At 38.2% G+C, this 21911-nt stretch overlaps 1 protein-coding gene across 8 annotated transcripts in view; it reads left to right on the top strand.

The window, feature by feature from the left end:
* Itsn1 (intersectin 1 (SH3 domain protein)) overlaps positions 1-21911 on the top strand; it is a 219678-nt gene that overhangs the window by 41431 nt on the left and 156336 nt on the right. For 6 of the 8 annotated variants that reach the window (XM_013504352.1, XM_005375691.2, XM_013504357.1 and 3 more), the window contains 3 exons: positions 15853-15912; positions 18211-18303; positions 19675-19738. In XM_013504352.1, coding sequence (XP_013359806.1) covers positions 15885-15912; positions 18211-18303; positions 19675-19738 — 185 coding nt within the window. In that variant the 5' untranslated portion in view covers positions 15853-15884. Of the gene's footprint in view, positions 1-15666; positions 15745-15852; positions 15913-18210; positions 18304-19674; positions 19739-21911 lie in introns of all 8 variants that reach the window. The other 2 variants (XM_013504347.1, XM_013504344.1) reach the window with 1 other exon arrangement.

The following is a 21911-nucleotide window of genomic DNA, read 5'->3' on the forward strand; positions in this document are numbered from 1 at the left end:
TTGCTGTGCTTCAAATAGTGGCCCATGCAGAAGCCAGATTTGGGGCTTAGGACTTCAGACATGACAATAAGGCATTGATGGGGCTGGCTATATGTTTGGGATTTGTCAGCTCCTTTGTGCATTTATTATCTGTCTTTCAGTACCTTTTCTCTGTGTTTCAAAAGAGCTTTGTGTACCTCCTGCCTTTATGTGTAATCTCACAGGGCAACTTTCTGCCTTTTGTTCATCTCCTGCTCAAACAGCCGTCACAAGAGAGGAATTTGGTGTATGCCTCACTTACAGAACAGAGGTATAGGCTCAACTAGTTGTTTCCATTCACTACAGATTTCGTGTTAAAGAAGAAAATTATTTTCTTGGATTATTCTTTAAGGTTTTCCAATTTTGAATTTGTAGAATTGCAAAGCAGCTGAAAGAGAAATACATAGAGATGAAATTTTCTGTGTGTGTGATTTTTAAAAAAAAAATTCTAAAAACATATTCTAATTTTTTTTTAAATTTATTTTTTAAATATAGGCAGAATAATATCCCAAAACAAACCCTTACAACTCTCAAATATCAAGTAATAGGATATGTCTAGAACATACAGATCTTTTTATTGCTGAGAATATTTTTGACTCCTTTAGGATCTTTAAATATGCGTATTTTCATTTTCTCCCATATTTGGACTTTTTTTCCTTTCTTTGCCCTCTATTTTTCATTGATACAAAATTTTTAAGAGTTTTAGTTTTCTATTCTGTATCTTACTGTTCTATAGGTCTTTTAAACCTTTCTGAGCAACTTTAAAAATAAAACTTAAATATTTGTTTGTAAGTGATGAATTAAGTTTATTACCCAAGTACCATGAAAATCGATTTCAAGTGACTGCATCTGAATATTGGGAAGGGACATAATTGACTAGGTTTAGACAGTGGACCCATTAAAATGCCAGCCCAAAGTGAATTGTACTTTAAACATGAGGAAGAGTGGGTTCCTGTTACCCTCTCCCCTTCTGCTTCTGATACCTTCTAGCGCTTCCCTTTCCCTAGGTTGCATGTTTCATAGTCCACAGTCTCGAGCTGTTGCACTGCTGTAAATTTGAGGAGAGCGGGGAGAATGTAAGCCTAATTGATTTACAAATGTTCCATTATGTAAAAAATACACTCTTTACCAACAGTAGGTAGTTGTTAAACTATTCCTTAGTTGTGAGTCCCGCAACATAGATCAATGGCATCCTTACATTGAACAGCTTGGGCTTCTGCTGGTCCCTGTCTTTAAGTTTTAATTGTTGATGGTGGCTGCAGAGGGTTTCTTATTTATATAAGAGGATTATGAGATTTCTGTGAAGGAATGGCCAGTAATTAAGTGAAAAGTGTATGTTCATAATTTTCTGTAAGTCCTTGGATCATTAAGCCCAAATCAGCTGTTTTACTATATTAGAAATCTAATAATTATTTGAATATAAACTTTTTGAAGATTGCTTTTTCTGTAAGTATATGTTTGAATTATCATATTTTATCTTGCATACTTGTCTTTTTAGTATGCCTTTTCCTCTTTTTTTTTTTTTTTTTTTTTTTCTCCGGTACCAGGAACCGAACTCACGACCTTGCGCTTGCCAGGCAGGCGCTTTTGCCGCTGAGCTAAATCCCCAGCCCCCTGCCTTTTCCTCTTAATTAAAAAATTTGATACTTTTCAGGAAGTCTACCATGATAACTTATTTTTAAAGAACAATTATAGTTTAATTTGATATAGTTAGAAAATTTTAATTATGTTAGTAATTTAGACTTTAGAAACATTGATTAAATTTTACCTTTTTTAATAGCTAACATATTTAACATTTAACATATTTAACATATTTAACGTTAACATTTGTAAAATGACATTTTAATGCATAGTATCTTGAGGATAATCATTTTATTTTCTAAGTATGCATATAGGGGTCTTCTACTTTATATAAATGTTTGGGATTTTAATGTAAACACCAAAATTACAGGTTAGTATTTATTCTTTTCACTTTCCGTAATTAGCTCCCCTTTCTGAAGCTGAAATGAACAAAGATTAAAGACTTTTTCAGTGTAATCTGACTTTAATTTAAAAGTCCTGACAATTTCTTTATTGCTGAGTATTGAGTGCATTTCTGTCTTTTTTTGTACATAAGTACGGAAGCATTTGCCTCACTAAAAATACCAAGTCCGGCAATATGTTTATGAAGTTTAATAATTTGCCAAAAGCATGTATTACTATGAAATGTGTGCAGAAGCAAGAAACAGTTGTGTATTTGTTGGGAAAAGGCGCAAAGGAAATACAAATACCAAGCTGTTAAAAGGGGTTGTCTACGAGTAGTAAAACAATGGACTTTCCCCCTTCTCTCTCTCTCTTCAGTTTTCTAAATTTACTGCAGCGATCATCTGTGCCTTTCTTCGTTGAAGGAGAAGTGTGGACAGTCACGATGTAAGCGCTGTTGTAAATGGAAAATGTTTCAGAAGGAGGAGTAGTGAGTAATAAAAGGGACAGCGCATACTTGCCTACTTGGTGACGCCCTGTGCTTTTTATTCTCCTGCTTAGAGAGAAACGACCCTCACTCTGCTCAGCGCGCAGCCTTTGCGCAGTGCTGATCTCTGGTACAGCCCTGCCTCCTTGCTTCTGGGTGGGAGGCCAGGGGTTATGGAGTGAACAGCATTTTCCTTGCTTTACTTTCGGTAGGGTTCTGCTTGTTTTCACCCGAAGGTGCAGGAATCCTGTCATATAACAGAATTTGTGCTTTGGCTTTTTAAAAAAACCTGTTCTAGGTTTTCTGCTAGATTTTTCTTAAAAACAGGTGACTTCCAGTTGGGCATTGTGGCGTGCATACATTGTAATTCTGCTACTCAGGAGACTGAGGTTGGAGCATTAGTATAAGCGTGTGCCCAACCTGGGCAAATTAAAAAGTAAGAAGGACTGGGGATGCAGCTCAGTGGTAGAGTTGTTTGCCTGGCAGCGGTGTGAAGCCCTTGGGTTTGAGCTCCAGTACTGAGGGGGGAAAAAGAAGTATAAAGTGACTTCTACTTCTGTGTGATAGATGCTTGCATTTCAGAACGTTTCCCTATTTTGAGTATAAAACAAATGGTCTTTGGACTTACATGTCACTATTAATCTTTTTTCCCTCCATTCAGCTTTTACTATGGTTTGTTGCGATACTATATATTTTTCTCCAACTTCTGCTTTTTCCTCCCTTTTATTTTTCTAGGGTCTTCATTGCTTGGGACAATTATCTCACCCATTACCCCCAAGCTCCACCTGGTTGATTTATCAGGCTTACTACTTCTGAAGTATTTGATACACTTCTTACTGTTTAATACAGGAGGTTGTCATCTAGACTGACACTCTTCTGCAGCGTCTAAAGCATACTTTAAGCTGCACCTTAGTTCCATTATCTGTACAGTGAACAGGAATGTTATTTAGCCCATAGTGTTGTTAATAGAGGAAAGGTGCACTAGTAAGCATTGAAGGTTTTTTTTTAACTATTCAATGCTTATGTATACATTTTTGGATTGTATTTTTCATTCCTTTTGAAACTCAGCAGGGATTTTGCTAGAAAATTTTCATAGAAATGGACTTCATTATTTGGCATAATATAGACAGTTGTCTCTGATTCTGGGAGTAGGACTTGCACTGTTTGAATGAGATCAGGAGCTGAAAATTAGCTTTTAAGATTATCCTGAAATGCTTTAATAAGAACTGAGGCAGTGTAGTACATGCCTTAATCCAAGCACACGGGAGGCTGGGGTCTGAGGATCTTGAGTTGGAGGTTAGCCTGTGCTACCACGAAGACCTTGTCTTAAAAAAAATGCTTATCTGGGTTGGGTGACACGTGCCGGTAATCCCAGCACTCTGGGAGACTGAGGTGGGAGGATGGAAAGCTTAAGCCTATCCTGGGCAATTTAGTGAATTAGTGAGTCAGTGTCTCAAAATATAAATAAGCAAATAAGTAAATAAATAAAGGGCAGAGAATATAGCTGAGTGGAAGGCCTAATACTGTACAATCCTCAGCATCACCCCCTCCCAAAAGAAAACAAAGCCACTCAAAAATGCTTTAATGAGGAAATAAAAATTACTGTCACCAGCCTGTTCCTTATATACTGGATCAGTTGTATGTGGAAGTAAATCTTTTCCTGAGTAAATTAATAAAACCAAAAAAGGCATAAATAATGTTTATTTTCAAATACATTCTAAATAGAAGTATCATAAATGAGAAGAATATGAAGAGTAATATTAAAGCTTTGACTTGAAAAACATTTTCAATTCTCTCATGAGCATTTAAATTTTTTATATCTGGAGGTATAAATGGAAAAACCTTAATAAAATATAACTATATATTTTTATTTATTTAGCTGTGGCAAGGAAAGCAATTGAAATTCTTCCCCTGAAATCCTTCTCATTTTATAGGCTTGGCCTGTAGGAGTATAAGAATTTTTTCACACACATCAAATGCTGATGTGAAATACAGTCTCTGTTACACTCAAATTTTGTTCGTATGCATAAGAATACTTTGAACTAGGATAAATGTAGAATTTGTTTTTAGAAAAGGACAAGTTTTTTTTATTGGTGACATTTTGGAGATTTTGATATTGTGTACTTTTCAGACATTTCCTCCATTTGTATGAAATTTAAAATCAGTATATAGCTGTTATATGCATTTGTTGCTTGGCCATAAAGACATGTGGAAAATCACTGGTCTCAGTATTTTTAACAAAGGGCATTCATTTCCAAAATAACTATGTTGAACTTAAGATGAATAATTATATTTTCCAGCATTGACCTAAACATAGACTCCACCCTACCTTACCCCACTTCTACAAACAAAAATGAAAAGAAAACCAAAAGACATGAAAACTTTTAAAGAAAGAAACTTTCTGTCAGGCTTACTAAATAAATGATGTCATTGACAGTTCCTGTTTACAGACTGAGATCTACTGCATAATTTTTGTTCCGGAACCTTATTGTCTGTCATTTTTCTATTCTTTCAGTTAAATTTTTAAGTTGAAATTCAAGTTGATATATTTTTTAAGGATAAAGTCTTTGTTGATATTATTTAGAATTTTTACTTCTCTTGGAGGAGAGATGCAAATTCCCCCAGTGTAGATATTCTAATTTTATCAGACTGACAAGATTATGGAGCTCTTGACTTTTATTCTCAGTACTTTGAGCTTTGTGACAGATTTTCAGCTTTATTTTATTTATTTATTTATTTTCGGATTTTTTGAGACAGTCTTGCTATGTAATTCAGGCTGGCCTTGAACTCACTGTGTAGCCCACACTGGCCCTTGACTCATGGCTAGTCCTGCCTCAGCCTCCTGAGTGCTGGGATTACAGATGTGCCCCACCACGCTTAGCATTTTTCAACTTTATTGAGGTATCGTTGAAGTACAGTCAAGTGTTCCTTGGCAGGCAATTTTGTCCTTGCACAGTTGTCATAGAGTGTACTTAAGCAAATCTAGACGGCACAGCCTTCCACACACCTGTGTATGGACTGTGTGTGTGTATTACAGGTGGGATTTATATTTATTAGCTTCTTGGTCCTAGGGCCATGGTAAAATAAGATTAAATCAGACACAAGATAAAATGATATAATCAAGAGGTTGAACACAAGATATGTGAAAAAAAAAAAGTAAAACCAAAAACACAAGATATGCGAGGCTGCTGCCAGCAGAAAATAGCATACTGTGTCTTTTGTGTGTTTGTTTTGCCAGTGCTGGTGATCCGATCTAAGGGCTTGTTCGTACTTGGCAAATGCCCTCTGACTGAACCAACAACATACTGTTTTATGTTAAATTTTTTTAAGAAGTAAAAAAGTACACTCTAAAGTAGTGATAAAAAATGTATTGTAAAGACTAAAGCAGTAAAGTAGTGGCTTATTTTCAAGTGCTGTATATTGTACCTAATTGCCTGTGCCACACTCTGTATGTGCCCTGAGCTCACGAGGTGACGGGAATATTGATGCTCCTTTACTGTGGGACTGCTTTTGTATATGGAGCCTGTCATTGGCCAAAATACTGTTATGGAACAGGTGACTGCACACTCGACTACGCATACTTAAAGTGTGCCGTTAGGTCAGTTTTACTATAAACATGTACCTGTGAAACCCTCACTATTCCTGAGAGAAAAAGCCTTTTCCTCCTGATGCTTCTGCAGGGTCTTAGTTCCTCTCCACTCCCATCTCCAAGTGGTTGATTGGTTTTCTGTCACTATCGGTTAGCTTATATTTTTTATAAATTTTACGAAAATGAAATTATAGAGCATATATTTTTTGGACTTTTAAAAAATTTGTGCATTTTATTTTATATAGTAACAGCTTTTTTTTTTTTTTGTCTTTTTGAGACAGTTCAGGCTGGCCTTGAGCTCACTTTGTAGTCCAGGCTGGCCTCGAACTCTCAAAGATCCTCCTGCCTCAGCCTCCCAAGTGCTGGAATTACAGGCATGTGCCGTCACACCCAGCTAGTAACAGCTTTTATTGATACATAGCATTTCATTGTATAGCTGGATCACAGTTTACCCATTTGTCAGTTGACTGACATTTGGACAACTTCAAATGCCATTTGAGTTTCAGTTTTGGCTTAAAAATAAAGCTTAATGTGAGTCTTCGTACAGAAATACATAAATTTTTTCTTTTCACTAAATACCTAGAAATTAGTGGCTGGATAGAATGTTAGATATAGAACTTTAAGAAAAATAGGTTTATTTAGCTCACAGTTCCGGCGGTTCAGGAGTGTGACACGGGTGTGTGCTTGGCTTTCATGAAAGCCTCATGGTGTGTGGCATCACACTGGCAGTACAGGTAGCAAGAGACACCGATGGGATGTGGTTCACACATGCAGTCCCAGCACTCGGGAGGCTGAGGCAGGAGGATTGCTACAGTTTAAAGTGCATAGTAAGACCCTGTCTCAAACAACTGAAAAGAGGAAAAAAAAAAGAAGCAAGAGACAGACTTGCCTTATAACAACCCATCCTTTGAGGGACTACCTGGATCCTGTGAAAAGTATCTCAGTCCCTCGTAAGGGCGGTGCTCTCCCGACCTGATTACCTTCCAGTAGGCTCCAGCTTTTCAAGTTTCTGCCACCTCTCCTGGGGACCAAGCGTCTAGTTGTGTGGGTTTTTTTAAAAAACAATTTTTCAAAATTGCAGTACCCTTTTACATTCTGACAGCAATATGTGGGCGCTCATCTGCTCTACATCCTTGCCGTGTTAGTCATGCTGGGAAGCAGAGTGGCTCACTTTTATAGTTTTATTTTGCTTTTTCATGATGGTTAATGATGCTGGACATCTTTTCCTGTGTTTACTCACTGTACAGGTTGTTTTAGTTTAAGTTGTTTCCTTATTGAGTTGCCTTGTTTTTAAGTTGTAAGAGTTCTAAATATCTTCTGGATACTAGTACTTTGTCTGAGGTCTGTGTTGCAAATGTTTTCTCTCACTCTGTGACTTGCTTTTTTTTCTTAATATCTTTTAAAGAACTTTTTTTCTTTTTATTTTGATGAAACCCAATTTAACACTTATTTTCTTTTATAAACTGTTCTTGACGCTGGGAGTGGTGGCACACACCTTAATCACAGCACTTGGGAGGCTGAGGCAGGAGGATTGTTGCAAGTTTGAGCCCAGCTTGGGCAACATAGCAATTTAGTGAGAGTCTATCTCAGAATAAAAAAGTACTGGGAATGTAGCTCAATAGGAGTTATGCTGACCTCCAAAAAAAAAAAAAAAAAAAGAGTTGGGCACAATAGAGATCCTACTTTTGTTTGCAAAAGTTTACATAATTTCTGTTCCTTCTTCCTTGATGTTGGATAGAATTCAACATTGACACTATCTGAAACTACAGCTTTCTTTTCTCTGAACCTTCCTTCCCTCTCTTAGGGGATTAAACCCAGCACCTTTGCACTGAGCTCCATTCCCAGCATTCATTCATTCATTCATTGGTGAGGGTATCCCTTTGTTGCCCAAGCTGGGCTTGAACTTGAGATCCTCCTGCTTCAGCCTCCCAGAGTGCTGTTGTTATGGGCAGCTGCCACCATACCGGGCTCTAGAAACGTTTTGAATTAGATCAGTGTCTTTAGTAAATATAATAGGACTCAGATATTTTGTTTCTCCTGGTATCAATTTTTAGTAAGCTTTTATTTCTAAGAAATTTATTTATCTCATCAAATTTAGCATAAAGTTGTTTCTAGAATTTATGTTAAATGTTTGTAAGATTAAAGTGATGACCTTTGTTTTATTTCTGATATGATTTATTGTCCTTTCCACCACTCACTAGAGGTTTGTCATTTTTTTTCCGCAAAGAATCAGACTTTAACCTAATTTTCCTTATTGTTTATTTCTATTACATCTTCTCATATCTTTAGTTCCATCTTTCTATTTGTAGTCTGCTTTTCTTCTGTAGTGTTAGATAGACATTTAAGGTAAGTATTTGTTGTTAGAATCAAATGTGCAGTCATGATGATTGGTTTTACTTGCGCCTTCCCCCATTTCTCACTTTCCTGACATGGTTGGATTTGTAGCATTCCACTTCTCTTTTATGTATTGACTTCTGGTGGTATCGTTTTGTATTTTGTTTTTAAATAGTTGCCCCAAGGATTAACTATATTTACCTCACCTCTCATAGGCTACCCAGAGTTGATACTGTATCCCTTCAAGTACAGTGGACTGTGTAGGGCTCACAACTAGTTTTCCCCTACAGGCCTTTATGTTATGGTTGCCATGTGCATTTTATTTAATTGAAAGCCCCACTAGGCAATGTTACAGTATTTGTTTTCAATAATTCACATATATTAAAGAGCTTAATTGGGAAAATAATTTTACATTTATCCATGTTTACCATTTCTGGTTTTCATTACTAAATTTTTCTCTAAAATTTCCATTTGATTCTTTTAAAACTAGTTCTTCTGTTTCTGCTGAGAACTTGTATCTTTCATTTCATTGGTGTTTATCTTTACCTCATGAAATACAGGGATAATAACTTTACAGTCTTTGTAACGTAATGTCAAATTTTTCCTTACCTTGGGAGTTGGCGTGCATTGGTTGCTTTATGGGGGGCACCTTTTCCTACTTTTCTGTAGGTCAGGTAATCTTGGGTTATATTCTGGACATCATGGTTCCTGGGAGGTCCTGTGTGCTGTTGTAGCCCTCAGTGGAAGGCTGTTGGTATGTTTCAGTTCTCTCCACTGGATGGGGCTTCCATTCTCAGTTCACCTTTCAAGTGCAGTGTTGTGCTATTTTAGGTCTGTCCTGCATATCCACAGCTCAGGTGTCATCCTGACACTAGTGTGGTTCATTCACAAAACCGGGGATCTCCTTCCTCAGCTTTCCCCTGTGGTTTTCTACATACTCTACAGGGCGTGTTTTTGTGGGTTCTTTTAATCAGGGAGGCTGGATTTCTGTTGAAGGCTTAGTCTGCACCTTTGCTTCAGGGCACCACCACACCTGGCCGTAACAGAGTTCTTAGTTTAATAAGTGAGACAGAGACTGTAGTGGGTTTGTACCAAGGGCTGTATTGGGATTGTACTGCTATAGCAGAACTGGAACTCTGGTGTGTGAAATTTTAGAATCTTGGATGTGATTATTTTTCTAAAATATGGTACCCTTTCAAGTTATGTTTCTTTTTTCAAATTACAATAATACAACAAATGCATATCAAAGTAGGAACAGGACATCTTAGGCTAAGATGTCATACCATGGTTTGTCTAGGTAGCATTAGCACTGGATTTGGAAGATTTGATCTAGTTCCTTCATCTGTGTATTACTGCTTTTGTCTGGGGTTCCTAGGAGTTGAAAAAAATCTAGTTGTGAATTGACCCGTGGTTAGACGAGAAAGGTGTGTGGGAGTATTCCAGTCTCATCCTTAGACCAGCATTTGGCTATTTTGCCAGGAGATAAGCCTTAAAGGTACACCTTCATTCTCACTTCCTAGTGATTTAGTTTTTATTAGGGTTCTTACTACTAGCGAGTGGAGACCAGTGACTTTAAAGGAGTAGGGTTTTAGGTAGCGAAGAGAGGAGAGAAAGGCATTTCTCTCTTACAGGTGTCAAGTACAGGGTGCAGTCTATATAAGATGAAAGGTCAAAAGATAAATTTAGTCTAATGTTGGTCACAGTGGGTTGAAGGTGTTGGCGGAAGAGATGCAAGTAGGCTGGGGATTATCTTCTAAATTCCAGGGTAGAAAGTTTAAAGGCACTTTGTCAGAAACTGATATTTAAGTATACTTTGGACCATAAAAATTATCATGCCTTTATCTAGTAGTGTTCCTCTCAAATAAAGTAAGATATAAACTTATATCTGTATTTATAAGTGATAATGGTCTACTTTTACAATTTTAACATTATAGTTTAACACTGAGATTATGCTAGCTTCGTAACATATAAATTGAGGAATACTTAATCTTTCTCTGTGGGATGGTTTGGTACAGTTATTATTTGTTCCTTAAAGTTCAATAAAATTGACTTCTAAAATTTTTTTACCTTGATTCCTTTTGAGTTTTCTATACTTATATTTCCAGTTATTTCTGTGGTCTGTTAATATTTACCCTTTTGAAAAGATAATTTTGAAAAATTATAGGTAAGTAAAAATGCATCTATTTCCTCTTCATTTGCCACTTTATTGCATAAAATTAGGTATATCATTTTCTTAAGCAAAAATTCTAAAGAATATATGGCAAATCAAACCTAGCTGCTTAGTAAAACAATGGCGTGCACACTGAATTGGGCTTTATTTTTTTTTTTAATTGGGCTTTATTTTAAGCCTCAATTCTAGGATACTTTAAAGAAATGTGTCCTTATATTTCATAATGTTATTTCTAGGAATAATACATGGTTATCTCATTAAGAAGAAAAGTGCTAAGAAGAAAAGTATCTGAGGGAAAGCTTCTGAAAGAATTTAATAAAAATGTTAAGTAAAAATAGGAGTAGTAAAAATAGTAAAAATGTTTAGTAAAAATAGGAATAGCTCCCTAAATGTGGTAAACACTGTTTACCAGTATAGCAGTAAACCTATAAAATACAAATACAAATAAAATACTGAAACTGTTGCCATCAAAATCAGGCAATACAGAAATTACTGCTGTCACAACTGTTTCATATATCTTGATTTTATTGGATTGTGTTAATAATATAAGTCTGAATTCTTTATTTCCAGAAGATAAAAGTCTAGAAAACCTGAGACTCTTCTGCTAGGTGATGAGCACCAGTATGAAAATGTAGTAAAGTGTAATGTAACCTGGATACAGAGAAATAGTAACTTTTCTACATTTTGCAAAAAGAATAGCAAAGGACTGGAGTAAAAATGAACACACAAACTGAACTTTCCTCTTATGCATATTAAATATTTGTTTCACTATGCTTCTAAGATCCGAGCATGCCATTTTTGAAAATCTCAGAAAAAAATATACGACGTCAATTTTTATGATTATGAAATGGGATAAAATACATTAAAAGGTTTTGGGAAATCATCAAGCGTGCCTATATAATACATTGAGGGAGAAATAGTGGAGAGAGAGAACAGTAGCTGATGGAATTGGCATGAGGAGTCTGCTCAAAAGGATTCTCAACCCTTCACTTAAATTTGTGGGCCGACTGCAGGCGTTTTGTCCTTTGCTGAAGGTTACCATAATCTTAAAGGAAGCATAACAGATACTAACTCTTAAGGGAAATGACAAGAGTGATGAAACACTAATGAGAAATTTTAACAATTTTTTGCAAACCATAAGGAATGCAGAAGAGGCTACTGAATTCACAGGGGAGATAGGTTTACAATCTAAGTCCATACAGAGGTCATCAAAGAAGTGCTTTAGCTGGCCAGCTTGCCCCAGGGATGCCTTCAGAGCCTTCCACACACCTGGAGACTCAGGGTGTTCCCAAAGGCGGTAGCTCAAAGTGAGGATTGAAGCTTCTACCAAGGTCTTCTGGGCCTTTCCCAGCAGATAGGTGATTGCTTCAGTCTGCTTGGTTCTGGGGAGGCAGGGGGAGCCCTGCAATGAGAGAGGCCCCAGTGTAGAGGAGTGAGGTGTGGGGCTGAGAATCAAGGGGTCATGTGGAGTTCTGTACACTGAGATGTAGACCCTCATTCGCTGTCCTCTCAGTATAGCTGCTAGCTGCTATTGTGCCCTTCTCACCCGCCCATCGCTTCTTCCTCTGGAAAAAGTGAGCAGATTCAATGAGTACTGACAGTTGGAGTCTCTCAGTGAAAAGCCCACTCAGGATGCATGAGCATCATACAGGGAAACCCATCAGTCCACACACCCAGCTCCTGAGCTATTTTTGAATGTCTCACTCTTAAATATAAAGGAGCATCCAGAGATCACTGGGTTATAAGGCAATCCTCAAAAAGTGAAAGACAGTCAGACCAGTCAGTTAGCCAACACACAAAAAAGGAACTTGGAGGAACCAAACGATGCAAGAAACAGAGGAAAGCTAAAAACAAATGAGGGCAAAAAACCCTCAGAAGTTGAAGTATTGGCCAGGTGTGGTGGTACATGTCTGTAATACCAACATTTGGGAGGCTGAGGCAGGAGGATTGCCATTTGTTTGAGGCCAGCCTAGACTATGTGAGTTCAAAGACAGTCTGAACTACATAGCAAGACCCTGTCTCAAGAAAGAAAAGAAAAGAATAAAAGCTGAAGTATACATTAAAAATTATAAGAAAAGACAGTTCTAGGAACAAAGTATAGAGAATAAGAAAGAGTATTTAAAAATGTTGGAGTTTAATATTACACTGTAGTGGGAAAAAAATTCCATATACAGATTGGAAAATGAAACTGAGGTATATTTCTGCAAAAGACTATCCTTTTTAAGTCTAAATTTATGTATAAAAATTTATCTCTAGTATTTATTCTTTTTGTACTGTTTTGTACTTTATTGTCTAAATTAAGCATACAGGGAAAATATTAAATTTGGAATATTTTAGTTGATGAAGAGGAGTGGTTTTGTTTCACATTGGTTTCATGAACAGTAATGCTTCTTGAATTCTTGTAGCATTAGATTTGTGTTTGTTATTTTGGTCAGACATTAGTTGTCTTAGTTACTTTTCTCATTGCTGAGACAAAATACCCAATACCCAAAGTTAAGGGAGGAAAGATTTAATTAGGTCGCAGTGTAGAGGTTTCAGTCCATAATCAGCTGGCTCCTTGTCAGGGTGGTTTGGCAGAGAACAGTTCGTGGTGGGCAGACTGTAGCAAAGCCACAAGGGGCCTTAACAGCATCTTTCCGCCCTTTTTATATTGTATCGAGGCTGCCAGGATTAGGGCAGTGCCAAACCTATCAGTGGACTGATTTAGTAATCATACACTCTAGCTGTGTCCACCTCTGGAAAAGCCGCACTTATCATCACCTGAGGCTTTGGGGTAGGCATCTAGACCCAAACCATAACTGCACCTGGCTCCCCAAAGACTCATGTATATTCCTTTTACACAAAAGGCATTTAGTCCATCTCGAAGAGTTGTCAAAAAGTCCTGACAGTTTCAGCAATGCTGAAAAGTCCAAGTCCAAAGTCTCCTGTGAGATTTAAGGCATGCTCTTAGTTGCAAGCCCCTGTACAAATGAAAAGAAAGTTAAACACTTCCAACATCCAATGGCACAAAATGGCCATTTCCATTCCAGAAGTTACAAATAGGGGATACAAAGGAATGGGAGCAAAGTAAGTCCAAAATCCAGTGGGACAAACATTAAATCCCACAGTTTTACTTCCGGCATTCCCAGCAATCTGGCAAGATGTGAACTCCACAGGGCTTGGGTGGCTCCATCCCATGGCACTTCTGGTGGTTGTACCTCCCATGGCTTCTCTCTGGGGCCAGCTCTGCTCCCTCCTTGCAGTTTTCCTCAGGTGATCCATGTTCCTGGCTTCTCCAAACTTCTGCAGTCTCCACTGCACCTTTGGCTTAACATTCACAGCTTCACACACTGCCCTTCGGGACACACTGCCTGGCCTCCCAGGCCTTCTTCTCGAATTGAAGTGGAAGTCTTCCTGACCTCACAACTCTTGCATTCTCCATGTGCCTAAAACCAGTGCCACTTGGATGAGCTAAGGTCTGCTGCCAGCTGCAGCAGTAGCCAAGCTTCCTTCTCCCTTGACTGTAGGAGTTGAGTGCCTGTGAACCAAATCCCAAAGAACAGCCTCCCTAGAAACATGGTGCTCTGGGGCACTCTTTTCAAAACAAGGTCTTTCATTTTTGCAATTTTGAGGCTGCAGAGGGTTGAGCCCTGCTGCTTCTTATGAGGCCCTCAAGCCATCTTTTCTGTTCTCCTTTACCTTCTCAGCAATCAAGATCTCCTCTGCTCTATTTTGTAGTCTACAGCTTTACTGGAGTTTTTTTTCTGGTCAAAATATTTTAAGTCATCCTACTGGGCTCTTTGCTCTTGATTCTCAACTTGAATTGGACTAAAAACCCCCAGCGGTAGTCATGCCACTGCCTCAACGTTAGACCACCTTAAAATCTCTTCTGCTAGATTATGGATGAATTCTGCCACCATCTATAATCTCAGCCTCAGGACAGGAGCAAAATGCAGAAAACTTTCTGCCAAGGTATAACACACATTGTCTAGAGTCCAGCAGCCATTGCAGTCCTTCTTCCCAGCAGAAACTTCCTGAGCCTGGTTTTTACTGGCAGAGTTTCTGTCAGCTGTCTGGTCTTCTGAGTTCTGACCGGAATCTCTTGTACAGTCCAGCCTAAAGCATTCCAGCTCTACTTTTTGGGTGGCGATCTCTGAACCTTTCCAAACTCTTCCTACAAGCCATTCCCAAAAGCTGCTGAACCACATGGTCAGGTGTAGTCACAGCAGTGATTCCACTTCACTGGTACCAAATTCTGTCTTAGTTACATTTCTCATTTCTGAGACAAAATGCCTGACACCCAAAATTAAAGAAAGAAAGGTTTATTTGCCTTGTAGTTTGTAGACGTTTCAGTCAATAATTGGCTGGCTCTAAGGCAGGGTGGCTTGACAGAAGAGGATCACAGAGAACAGTTCATGGTGCCCATAAGATAGTAAAAGCAACAAGGGAGGGAGGGACAAGCCTCTTTCTGTCCCTTATATAATGTATAGGCTACCTACCTTGGGCAAATGTAGCACTCACTTCCTTAGTCCTAGCCAGCACTGTGCCAAATCAATCAGCGGACTGGTTTAGTAATCACACTTCCTTACTGCCAGCATCACACACTTTAGATACAACCACCTCTGAAAAAGCCTCATCTATGAATGCGTGAGGTTTTGTGGGGGGACATCACCCAAACCGTAACATTAGTTTCATATGAATCATTTAGAGCATTTCTCAGAATCCTTAACAACAATTAAGGTTATGTTCTTCAAGGGTAGAACACAAGCTGTGGAGTTGGTGGAGTTGGTGCTGCTACTGAAATCCCAGCCTGGTTACCAAATGTATGATTTTTCTCTAATCACTTGCTTTTCACTTTCCTCAGCTGTAATATGGGGATGGTAGTAAGGATGCCTGTCGATAGGACTATAATGACGATTAAAGGAGTGAAGGCTTAGAAATCACCTGGTAGTGTATAATAAGTGCTCAATAAAAAGATGCTATTATGACCAGTAAGTGGATGGGGTGATAGCTGTAGATAGTTAAGAAAAAAGTATGTTGAAAAAGTGACAAGGACAGCATTGGTGATGTACTAGGCTGTCCTGAGCTACTGGCATCGTTACCAAACTGAAAGTTTCTTGTTGCCAGTCCTTCACAGGCGTTACTCAGAGAAACTATGCACAGAATGAGCGGATGCGCCCCTTCATCCAGCTTTCATTTGTAAAGGTATGCCTGCCTCTAGCCTCGTCCTCTGATCAGGATTGCGTATTAATATGCTTTTAAGTAGACAGGAGTGAAGTTCTTACAAACTTAAACATTGTATTTCAATTACAGGCGGCAATTAGGAAGGTAAAAATAACAGAACCATGGCTCAGTTTCCAACACCTTTTGGTGGTAAGTTTTTGGAAATTTCTCTTTTCTATTGTACTTTGGGACTACATTTTTAAAACAGTGTGGTGGTAAACTTTAAATGAAAAAGTACAGAGAAAGTACTGTCAGCTTTCGTGTGTTCCATCATATGGTTTCAGTAATTATCAGCTCATGGCCAGTATCATTAAATCTGAATTCTTTTGAGGAATATATCATTTGATGATGTTATATCATTGCATCTGTAAATATTTTAGTATGTGTATCTAAAAGGTATAGACATTAAAAAGACATAATACAGTACTACTGTCAAATTTATAAAATTTATATGTATATATACAACATTATCATGCTTAAAAAGTTTAGATCCACTTTCCCTGGTTGTCCTTAGCCTTTTTTTAATATAGAGTTTGTGTGTTCGAGTTGGGACCCAGGGAAGGTACGTGCCTGCAGTGTAGGTGGTTCACGTGTTTCCAGAGTGTCTTAGTTTGGGAGCTCTTCTCTCTGTCCCTGGTTCTGCTTCACGATTAGCTTGTCAAAGTGACTGTCATTTATTGTGTACTTTTTCAAAACCTGGATCCAAAGTGTGGTGCTTTTTTACTTTATCTGTTAGAAACAGCAGTCTTCATAAAATGTTTTTTTTCAGGTAATTTTCTTGACCTCATGAGGAAATTGTGAAACATTGTGCTCGCTTACTAGCCTGGTGTCTTTCAGCAAAAAACTGTGCCATGCTAACAAATTGCTCTGGACAGCCGTCTACCCTAGTGGTCTCAAGGAGAGTGAGAGGCACAAAGCACCGTCCTGAGATCACATCTATAAAAGGCACCGTGCGACACCAGTGCAGACATCTGCAGCCTTTTCTAGTTCTTCAGTATTTTGTGGAGTTTTTTCCCCCACCTTCATAACTACTGTACGGTTTTTTAGTTTCTTTTTCCTTTTTTTAATACTTCCGGGGATCAATTTGGACAGGGAAATAAGAATCCTTTCTAGAAGTTCCAGGTGTGTAACGCCTGTGAGGAAGGGATCCTCTTTCTGAGGCACCACTTTACCCCTTCAAGCTGACACAGTACATGGCACAGGGCTGGGGATTTAACTCAGCGGCACAGCGCCTGCCTGGCAAGTGCAAGGTCATGAGTTGAATTCCCGGTACCAGAAAAAAAACCAAAACCAAAACCAAAAAAACACAAAAAACCAAAATACAGTACATGGCACATAACAAGGCATTTAGTAAATATTTTTTCATGACTGCTGGATCTCCACTATTACTTTCATTCCAGATGCTGTAGAGAGGGGATTTGCATTCTTTAAATATTTTCCTGGTCATACTCTGTCCTCTTTTTGGTAGTAGGGGTTGAACCTAGTGCCTTTGCACTGAGCAACACACCCAGCACTTTTTAGATTTTTTTTTTGAGCTAGGGTCTTGCTGAGTTACCCAGGCTAAGCTGAAACTTGCAATCTTCCTGCCTCAGTCTCCCATGGGCTGAGATCACAGTTGTTTGTGTCACCACACCTGGCTCATACTCACATTTTGTGTGAAACATTTACATTGTATGTTCCTTTTGGGAAAGTGTCAAAACTTTTGAGAGCTCTCCATGTCTATCATCTACAAATACTTTGCTGAATTTGTTTGATGAGACCAAGAATCAAAGAGAGAAAGTCTCAAAAGTCAGGAGACACCTGGTCAGTCAGAGAGCTGAATCAGAAGAAAAACCTAAATCCCATTCTTTTTGGTTGGCTATTATTTTTTTTATCAGAATACTCTTTTTAGAAACTGTTCTAGCGAGGCATAATTTACATATCATATCACTAATATAAAGCTATACAGTTCAATAATATTTAGTAAATTTACAAGGTCATACAACCATCACCAGAATATTTGAGTATTGAATATTACTACTTGACTATTTTTATCACCCAAAAAAGGTTTTCATGAGATCACACAGGATTCTAATTATTAAATGAACCTTTTTTAATGCTGGCAATTAGACCCATGGTACAATCAACTTATACATATAACTTCTGTTTTTTTTTCCCCCATAATTTGCCTGTATCATTTAAGGCACCTGAGAATGCAGTAAATTTATTAACTTTTTACATCTTTAAATATACTAACTGTAGGATTATGGTATGTTTCCAAGAAGGAATTTTTGCTATTTTTTTATTGGTTCTGATTTAATTTTCTAATTTTTTATGCATAACTGCCAAGGAAAACCACACTATTTTATCTAACTGTTCATAACACATTGATAGAAACTGAAAATGCTGTGGAAATTGTGCCATGTCTTTCTTGCTGAATAACTTGCCTGTGTTTTCTTTGAACTCTAGGCAGCCTGGATATCTGGGCCATAACGGTAGAGGAAAGAGCGAAGCATGATCAGCAGTTCCATAGTTTAAAGCCAATATCTGGATTTATTACTGGTAATTGCAGTCTGCATTTTCATTCTTACTTAGCAGTGGTTCCATTATCTCTGGAAGTGTTATTCTGCAAAGCAGAAGTGGGTGTGCATGATGAAAGGGACAGTTTGATCTAGACCTTTAGCCTGTATGTGATTACTCTTTGTTTTTCTTATGATGCATTCAAACTTTGTAGTCCGCAGTGTGTGTTATGCGTTACGTGCTTGTTTGGGGCACATCACTGGTGGGAATTGGTTATGATCAAATGAATATCCTCTAAAAAAGGTGGGAGTACACAGTACCCTGCAGCTATATCACTTGCTTTATTTTGATCCTAAGCCAGTTCAGGGAACTGTTAACAGATTCTGAGCATTTATATAACATTTTTATTGCTATCTCGCTAAAGTTCTTTTTGTCTTTACTGTTTGATTATTCTTCTGGAATTCACTTTAGAAAAAATGCAATATAGATTTCCTTTTTTTTTTTTTTTTTTGGTTTTTCTCCAGTACCAGGAATCAAACTCACGACCTTGCACTTGCCAGGCAGGCGCTGTGCCACTAAGCTAAATCCCCAGCCCCAATATAGATTTCCTGAAGAAATGTTTTTGGATGTGTTTGTATTATAGGTTTATATATATATATATATATATATTTGACCCAAACTTGGGACTGTAGGCATTGGAAATAGCAAGGATTTCTTTTTATAAAGCAGATGTATCTCATCAGTTGTTTCCTGTAGAGGTGCTTTGCCATTGTGTTAGCTTTCCATTATAATATCACACCCAAGATAAACAACTTTAAAAAGGAAAGGTTTAGAATGACTCACAGTTTTGGAGGTGACAGGCCAGGGTCGTCTGGCCCTGTTACTCTGGGCCTGTGGACGGCACGGTACATCTCGGTGAGAGTGCGTGATGGAAGAAGGCTCCTTCCCTCAGGGCAGATGTGAGAGAGGAAGAGTAAAGGGCAGGGGTCCTGTTCTGCCCTCTGGGGGTACAGGTCAAATGATCCGTGGTCTTCCACTAGCCCTTACCTCATAAAGGTTCTACCACCTCCCGAGAGCACCACGGTTGGGGTGGTGCTTTAACATGTAGGCCTGTGGGGAACAGTTAACATCTAAACTGTAACAGTCACGATGGGCAGCTAACATCTTAGTTAACAGCAAATTCAAGCAGACAATGTATCGCAGCAAATACTAGGACCTTTCTTAGGTGTTTTTTTTTAAGTGTTCAGTTCTGAGGTCAGTGCTGATGGATTCATTTTACTGTTGCTTGCCTTTTATTATATATGCAGTTCAGTGTTTATAGGATTACCAGCCTCTTTCTTGTTTTTGTAATTTTGCTATAAGATTTCCATCGGCTGTTGTTTTCTTCTGAAATACTCTCCACTTAATTTACAGGTGATCAAGCAAGAAACTTTTTTTTTCAATCTGGGTTACCTCAACCTGTCTTAGCACAGATATGGTAAGTTGAAATTTTATCTAAGCAGAATGAAATAAAATATTGTCCAATTCTGTTTATTTGTTAATAATTTTTTATGCTCTCTGAAGAGAATTACATCTCTGTGCTGGCATACTCTAATACCTTTTACCAAAGAAGTACTTGTGAAAAATGTCTTTATGATGTAGAACCTAGAAAAAAGGGGGATGGATTAGATTTGAATGGTAGTATTCTGTCAAAAAGTTGAACTTCCAATTAAAGTGTATACACTTTGATGTTTTCTTACCAATTTATTTTGGCTTCTTCCTCAACAGTCATACTCATTTGAATGTCGCACATGTTTTGCTTTATAATGGAAATGTACTTCTTTACAAATTAAAGAGTAAATGGTTGAAAAAATATTTGAGAGTTAGTAGAGATTAGAAATAACCAGGTTGTACTACAGTATGGTACATGATAAGTGCGTAAAAGATAATTGTCGAGTTCTCGGACTGTCACACTGGGCATGGAGTCTTGAAGCTACAGAAAGAGCAAGTACGAAAGGGTGGCGAATAATAGTCCCGGGTTCTAGATTCATGGCTGTGGGAAGCCATGCTGAGTTCTGTTGTCTTGTAAGAGTCACATTTTCCCACAACATGTGGTTCTTATAGTTAATGCTCTATTTCCCTGAGTTTATTAGTGTTAGGGAGGCAGCTTTCTATCAGGGAAGGAGCATATAATTTATAGTCGCATGTCTGAGTTTAAATGCCCCCTGTTCCACGCCCTTCCCCCATGATTTGGAAGATACAATTTGATCTCAGCTTCTTAATCTATAAAATGGGAATCTTTTTTGTATTTTTTTTATGAAGTTACTGAGAGGATTAGTGGGAGAGCTATATATAAAGGACTTAGTGTGACATTTGTCCCATATTTGCCCCTCAAAATACAACCCCCCAAAAGTAGCTCTTAACACCAGAGACTACCATAATTGATATAACCAAAATGTCCATTACTTGTCCTTTTAAATGATCACCTATTTTGTTTATAATATTGTGGAAATTAATAAAGATCGGCATATCTTCTTACTGCTTTTAAACAGTCTTCACAACTCAACCTCAATTTTTCTTGATTAATGGTCATTATGAAAATCACATTCTGAAAGAGCAAAATTGTCATGGGATATATGTATCTTTTCATTGTTTTGGGTACATTCAAATTGAAAGCAAATGATGCTGGATTTGTGTGCTGGTTTTGGTGTGTTCTTTCCTTTTTCCTGGTTGTCAACATGTTGGTTGCTGGACTCTCCCCCAGTCAGCGTGCTTCTATGAAGCCATTCCAGCCATTGAACTGTAGTCTGCTACAGCTAGGGAAGTAAAAGGCTCGGAGAGAGGACAGGCCCATGAGCAAGAAGTCCTGCCACACAGAGAAGGAGCTCAGTCCTGTCAGTTACGTGCAGTGACTCCTGTAGCCCCTGCTGTAATTGTAACAAGCTTCTTTTCTCTGCATCCTGGTTTGTGACCCTGCTTCACACCTTCATTGCAGCTGCTTTCTCAGGCGTCACTGATTTTCTGCTGAGTGGTGCTTTTCCTGATTTTTGATTTTTCATTCTTGAAGCATCTTTGATGCATGTTCTGTTGCCAGAACACGTTACTCCATTCCATGTTCATTCTTTCAGCGCTGAAAACGTTTATCAGATTTCTGCTGTGAGTCAGTGACTCTTGTGGATATGAGTGATACAGCAGCTAGCAAAATAGACAGAATCTACCCTTTAATCAAAACTATAATTCAGTGAAGGGAGATAGTCATTAACAACATAAAAATTATCCCCCAGTATTAAGTGTTATGGAGAAAACCAAGGCATTATTGAATGAATTTGACTTTTATCAGTTAAGGCAATTGTTAGTTTTCTAAGTTATTTTTAGTTTAGTAGTCCAAACTAAACCATGTAGGTAAAAGTCGTTTTTACCCCCTTTCTACCAGCTACCACTGAGCTGCATCCTCAGCCCTGAAAGTCACTTCTCCTGATTCTTTTTGCATTGTGAACTGGAAACTGTCATAGTCTCAATTCCTTCCTGTCTTTCTCCTTCTTTCTCTCTGTTTCTGGGTCTCCCTTTCTCTCTCTTTGTCTGGCTCCCCTCCCTCCTCCTCTCTCTGACTGTTTCTCTTTCTCAAGCTGACTTTCTTGGCCCTGGACTTCATTTCAAATACATAAGGGGTG

The sequence above is a fragment of the Chinchilla lanigera genome, unplaced genomic scaffold (genome assembly GCF_000276665.1).
Source record: "Chinchilla lanigera isolate Chin_1 unplaced genomic scaffold, ChiLan1.0 scaffold00006, whole genome shotgun sequence".
NCBI lineage: Eukaryota > Metazoa > Chordata > Mammalia > Rodentia > Chinchillidae > Chinchilla > Chinchilla lanigera.